Below are 6,998 nucleotides of genomic sequence, written 5' to 3'. Positions count from 1 at the left end.
TCTTCCCCCTCTCCCACCCCTCACTGCAAGCAGGAGGCTCCCGGGAGCAGTTCCAAGGCACAGGGCAAGAAAAACACATGGCAGTGGGGGGAGGGACAGCTGAACTGCCTGGCAATTGATAGTCTGTTGGGTGGCTGCTGCACAGGGAACTTAGGGGAGCGGGGAGCTGATAGGGGGGCTGCTGGTCCACCCTGGTTCCAAGCCCCCACCAGCCAGCTCCAACAGGCTGCTCTTTCTGCAAGCAGTGGACAAAGCAGGCAGCTGCCAAACAACATTATAAGGGAGCATTGCACATCTTTAAACTAGCATGTTCCCTAATTGATAGGCAACATAACAATGAAACAATGTTAACCGGGATGACTTTAAGTGAGAAGTTACTGTAGTTCAATCTGAAAACAAAGGAGCAATAATAATAATAAATAATCAGGAAAGATCAATAGAAAAATATCTGTGAAGCTGCTCACAGACAGTCACTGCACAGCAATAAGGAAGAGGATATGCAAATAAAAGGCAGGAGAAAGTAGTAGATAATCACAAATGTAATAGAATCTTTCTGAGATTTGCATTCCATCTAACACAGGTGAGTCTTCCATGTTCAATACCTGAAAACATCTTCCGTCTCACTTTCTGCTGTGATACAAAGGCAGAACAGCAGAGGCCCTGATAAGATACCAGAAGCCTGGCACTTTAGTGAGGCATTTTCCTCTGCAACAATTTTTCTAGGAGCGTCAGAAGCTGGGCAAGCTTTAGTGACCAAAGGCAAGAACCATGTTTCCTATAATTATTGGTTTGATCATTTTAGGAATTGAGTTCATTACAGGGATTATAGCAAACGGATTGATGATTGTTGTGAATTGCAGTGAGTGGATCAGAAGCAGAAAACTGACCTGTTGTGACATGATCCTGACTAGCCTGGGCATCTCCAGATTTTTCCTACAGTGCATGCTAATGATTAATGGTACCGTCTTTCAATTATGTGCAGAGATGAATGAACAGTGTGCTATGTTGACAACATTGACTTTTGTCTGGCTGTTTCTAAATACTCTCAGTCTATGGTTTGCCACCTGGCTCAGTGTCTTCTACTGCGTGAAGATCGCCAACTTCAGCCAATCTCTCTTCCTGTGGCTGAAGCGGAGAATATCAGGGCTAGTGCCACAGCTACTCATGGGATCCTTTCTGGTCTCCTTGGTCACCTGTCTCCCTTCAGTCAATACCATAGATAGAAAGTACATAGATTATTCATTGAATTGTGTATCAGGAAACACCACCGGGGAATGTCAATATACGTTTGATTTTTCTTCTAGATTCTTTATTTTGTCCATGCTTGGATATGCCTCTCCCTTCATTATATTTATTATTTCCTCCATACTGTTAATCACTTCCCTGTGGAGACACAGCAAGAGGATGGAAAAAACCACAAGCACCTCCAGGGACACAGTTACTGAGGCTCATGTCAGAGCAATTAAAGGACTGATCTCTTTTATTTTCTTCTACATTTCTTATTTTGTGGCACTAATCTTCTCAGAATTATTTGCCAACATCAGCTCCTACTATGTATGGATAGTGATAATGGGTGCTTATCCTTCTGGGCACTCTGTTATCCTAATTCTGGGTAATCCCAAACTGAAGAGGGTAGCAGTGAGGGCTTTACACTATGCTGGGTGCAGGCTGAGAGGGGCGGCTTCATAAAACTGCTCATGATGAAACTCCCCAAAGACATCCCCTTTCTCTCCTCTATTTATTTATCAAATATTTTGCCCTACTTCAACATGCACTAAAATTACAAGATTTCCATCCAGAGCTTTGCTTCTTGAGGATAGTGGTAGAGGACCATGTTAAACTTAGAGTGACATGATTCTTTTTTCTTAAATGTTTGTGAATTAATAACTCATGCAAATCAAGTGCAAACTCCTCTTGATTGTGAACTAGATTTCCTGAGACTGAGGAGCCCTGGAACTAATACAAATATCCAGTCATGCTAGGGTCCTAACATGAAAGATATGGACTGGAACCCCATGTCCAAGCTACAAGATCTCACAATCCCAGATACCTGCAAGGACCTCTAATGATCATCACATTAACAAATGAAAACAAAAGGTGACCTAGAGAATCTATCCTGTTGTTATGAAAGGTGCTAGTGGCTGCCACAAGGTGAGTCTTTGATTTTAAGACAATCACAGACCTAGTTAAAGTCAATGGGTGTGCTAAGCATACTTTCAGACTCTATAGAAGGAGCTTTTAAGTCCTTTATATAGTAGAGAGAGCTACAATAAGGAGGAACTGTTCAAGGCACATGGCAGATCAGAATTAAACTGTGTGGGCTGAAGAGTTTCCCTGATTGCAAACCCAGTGGGTAAGATACTGGTTTTGTAGCCTTTCTGTGCTAGGGGGAAAAAGCCAGGAGAGAGCCTGGAGAAGTTGTGAGTATGAGCCTGAAAGGAAGCAGATGGACAGTGCTTCTGAGACACAGCACTTGCTGGAGTGGCAGACCTGGGGAATTTTCAGCCAGGGAATCTGCCTGAAGTTCTTTGTTTCTACTGTATTCAGGGAAACAGGCATTTGTATACACTTCTGTAAATAAACCAGGTTACACTAAAAAATACCACCCAGCTCATATCATCAATTTCTTATCCTAATGGAAACAACCTGGCGAGGCCCTGAATATTGTCTAACTGCTCATGCCAATGGGGGGCAACACTGGTGTTTGGGGCAGGAGAGAGCTTCCAAAGAGAGAAATTGTGAGCAGGTATTCCTGTTGACCCCAGTGGGAACAGATAATGAGGGTGCTCACAGGAATCAAAGCAAACCAATATCAAATTGGAATTTAACTCTGGACAAAAGAAATGAAAACAAAAGCTGGAGATGTCCCAGAAGGAACTAAATCAAGAGCTGGAGACATTTCTAAAGTATTGAAGTAATATCTGGAGGTTTCCTAGAAAGGACTAAAAAATTACCTGGAGTCAGAAATAGAAATTTTGTTGGAGCAGCAGCTAGAAAATTCCCAGCCTTGATGTAAGAAACCAAAATATAACCTAGAGAAAGAATTCAAAGTGTTGCAGAACACTGTGGACATCCGCCTCCTGGATGAGAAATCAGCCCAGTCAGAGAGCTTGGGTACTTTATAGTTCTTTTCTACCCCATTTGTAACCCACAGAGGCCCAGCAAGGAGAAGTCACCTTGATCCAACTCAAGTAATACAAAAGCCCATTTTCTCTGAGAGAACAAATCCTTGTGAGTCTTATTTGGCCCAGTCGAATGTCATAGCCCCAATGAATGGTTGGCGAGATGGAGAGAGAGGGAGTTTTCTGTCCACCAACTTGAGTGGCCAGCTCTGATGGTGCAGCAGAATTTACCCTGGAAAATAAACTGTGTTGTCTGGATTTGTTACAAGCTCTTGACAAGCAGTTTGGAGCCAGACATCAGTCTGGCCGGGCACAGTTAAGGGACAGAAGTGGGGGGGGGGGGAGAAAGACCTCAGATGGAGGACACAAGGAGATTTGTGTTCCTGGAATATCCAGGTACCAGTGAAGACTTCCAGGACAAATTATGGAAGTTAATGGACTAGTTCATAAAAGCTCAGTTAAACTTCAGTTTGCAGCTGAAGCTCAGCTAAAGGAGACCAAGGACACTTTTTGAGTCTGTGGAATTTGCCACAGACTCTTTGAAGCAGCTCACCAGAAAAGAAAGTAGCCACTAATGGGAAAGGTGGAAGCTGATCAGCATGAGCTGTGTAAGTACAGACCTGTGTGTAATGTACACTGTGGAACAGGAATTCTAATTTGGTTCATGATGTTTTTTATGGGTTGAAAGCATTGTTAAATTTGATTTGTAAAACAAGGGATATTGGCAATAAGGGAAGATTAAGGGAAGCAGTTCTGCTAAATGCTGGTACTGAAAAAGTTGGGTAACAAAAAAGGATTGTTATACCTATGAATCTGGCAAGGACAGAACATCACAAATGCCTAGTGAAAGTCCCAGTTTGACAAATGAGGGAACATCAGGCTGAAGAGGCAAAGCTTGAACATGCAAGCCAGGCCCCACACTATTTGTTTAGATCTGGGCAGTTAAACAACAGTAAAAGGAATTTAACTATTGAATGTGTAATAGGAGCTGTGGAATTCACAGGAATGGTGAACATGGGCTCAAACATAACAGTTATTAACTCAGACATGATAAAAAGTCTAGGGAACGGGGGATCCAGAACTTAGACCTGCCTGGTCTCAAATATAGGCAGGGACTGGGGAACAGGGACTTATCCAAAAGTGGGGAAAACTGGGTTTGAAAAGTAGGACTCTGGAATTAAGCAAGAACTCTGGCTAACCAAGAGAGTGGATTAGGTAATAATTTGTTTGGATTCCATTATGTCTAATAACTGTATAGAAATGCCAGCAAATTCAGTCTGTGGAAATTCCTTTTAAAGATGTGGTTCTGGTTAAACAAATTACTTGTATGTGAATGGGTGGCGGGTATAATAGGCAAAGCCTTCCCTGGCGCTGCCGCTGACCCACTGCAGTGCCCCCCACTTCCCCAAGACCTCCACCACCTCCTCCATTCCACCCCATTCCCACAGCTACCTGGTGTTTTAGCTTTCAAGCAAGAAAAAGATGGGGAGTGGTTGAGACCCAGCATCTCAGTGGAATTTTAGTTGGTAAAGTTCGTGTGATTTCACTAAATGTTTCTAACCAACAGCAAATGCTAAAAGAAGGAATTTCAAATGAAAAACGGAAAACAGAGGCTGTGCAGAACTGGGCCTTTCTTCAGACACTCACAGATGTGCAGAGATTTGTGGGCTCTGCTGCTATTATAAAAAGTTTATTTGTGAGTTCACCAATATCGGGAAACACTGCATAGGCTGAGTGAGAAAGCAAAACTATTTCAGTGGTTGACAGAGTGTGATTTGGCCTGTACAGAATTGAAAGGGATCCTTGTGACTGCTCCTCTCAGCCTCTTTGTGTTTCAAAACTCCTTTCATATTGCACACAGATACTAGTGCTCACAGATTGGCAGTCGTAATGACCACAAGAATATAAGGACTATCTTTGAAGGTGCCAGGGGAACAGAATTTTAGTTTGGCTGTGTCACAGACTGAATGTGCAGTTGTAGAAGCTGAGGCTGGAAGAATTGTGACACTCATGAATACACCATGAGGATAGAATGTGAGAAGTCTGTCGCAACTTAGCTACTCCACAGAAATTCTCCCAAAATGCGGAGTCTCAGTCAGGTAATCCATTTAATCTTGTTATTTGTAAACTAGAACTGCTTGTATCCATCTGCCTGTTAAACACCGGTCAGGGGATTAATTAAAAACAGTTGATCTGAAATTCCCTCTCATGTTCAGAGTTAGTTGAATTGTTCCGGCTCCTTGCTGTCGTCATATAATGCATGGCACCTCAACACATCAGTAAGTGCTGATCACTTCACAATAGCGAGGAAAATAGCTTATCTTGCCACTTCCTGTAGTGTTTAGTTATTAAACTTTCACTAACAGAACAGTGTTGTGGTTCTCAGGAGTGGTGCAGCACATCACACTTATTAGGATTTGCACACACGAGGTTGTTTTATATCTGACATCTCCACAGGATAAGTGTGAATGATTTGCACAATATACTATTGAAGAACATCAAGCACTTGCTCACTCTAGTGACCAATAGTAAAAAAATGCAGGTTTCTCTGTATAGTGCAGTTATTATATTGCAAATGAAGCCAAATTTCTGCTCTGAATTACACCAAAGGATATATGGAGTATGTCCACTGAAATCAGTGGAATTATTCAAGATTTACATTGATAACTGAAGCAGAATCTGTTTCAATGTCTTTAAATTTGGCAGTCTATTATGACACTACTTTTTATCCTATTGATAACACATTAGAACCCACTAAATGTAAATTGTGATGTTGCTTGATGTAGTTAACTTTTTTCCCTCAGTTACAGCACCAGTATTAACAAATTGTGAGCCTAAATGTAAAATGTAGAATTTGTTATTTTGAATTATATATTTAAATTAAGTAAATACATTATGGAATGAAATTGGAAAGAGTCCAGCGGAGGGCAACAAAAATGATTAGGGGCTGGGGCACATGACTGATGAGGAGAGGCTGAGGTAACTGCGCTTATTTAGTTCGCAGAAGAGAAGCATGAGGGGGAATTTGATAGCAGCCTTCAGCTACCTGGTATGAAATTAATTCTTTATAGGATATGAAGGATCGTATACTGTACATATGCTATGGAAGAGGAAGTTGAAATAAAACATACAACACAAAATTTTATTGCTAGGAAAAATACTGGACTTTATCTGATCTTGAGAAGAAAAGTTATTTGTATGCATGTGCTGTATGTGGGGCTTTGTATCTTTGGACAGAGACCAATCTTATTGATAATGATATACTGAACTGCCTGAAAACATCATAGGCAAAGATGCCTTTCTGAATATTGCTAGATATTTTTTTAAGATACAAATATGTGACGTGGCAATAGCATTCACTGAAGTGTGTGTGTGTGTGCATACGCACTGTGCTGCACCTGTGCTGGCTGGTGCATGTAGTAAGATGAGGCCCTGAAACATAAACCCTTGGTATCAGAGGCCTGGTATGAAGCCTAAGGCCTGAGCTAAAGTAATGGTCAAGACTTTGCTAACATAAAGCAAAGTTAAGCTGTGAGCCAGTGGCAGGTCCTGCTCACAGAAGCTGGCAAGGAGAGGGCTGATGTTGCAAAAATACACATACCTAAAAGGTACTGGACACTAGAGATACCAGAACACTCCAATACTTGCACATTCCACACACACAACAAGGAACAGGCAGCCCCATCCTAAAGACAGGGCCAAAAGGGTAATATGATGGATAGAGCTGTTTTGTTCAAACCATCATGTACAAGGTGAGAGGCGGCACCTTGCTATGTAGAGGGGTTGCACCTCAATACGTTAGGAATTATGTGTAACTTGTTTGTACCTGTGTATAAGAATGCATCTCTGGGGCAGTGTCTTTGTCCAGCCTAGGGG

At 41.9% G+C, this 6,998-nt stretch overlaps 1 protein-coding gene across 1 annotated transcript; it reads left to right on the top strand.

Annotated features, from left to right (window-relative positions):
• The first annotated feature begins 768 nt into the window (after positions 1 to 768).
• Positions 769 to 1,689, top strand: LOC128834245 (taste receptor type 2 member 7-like). Its single transcript, XM_054022861.1, has one exon. It carries the CDS (start codon positions 769 to 771, stop codon positions 1,687 to 1,689), a length of 921 nt encoding a protein of 306 aa, XP_053878836.1.
• Positions 1,690 to 6,998: the final 5,309 nt, after the last annotated feature.

Source organism: Malaclemys terrapin, chromosome 3 (assembly GCF_027887155.1).
Source record: "Malaclemys terrapin pileata isolate rMalTer1 chromosome 3, rMalTer1.hap1, whole genome shotgun sequence".
Lineage (NCBI taxonomy): Eukaryota > Metazoa > Chordata > Testudines > Emydidae > Malaclemys > Malaclemys terrapin.
Note: the sequence above shows the minus strand (reverse complement) of the source record. Positions and strands in the feature narration are given on the sequence as shown.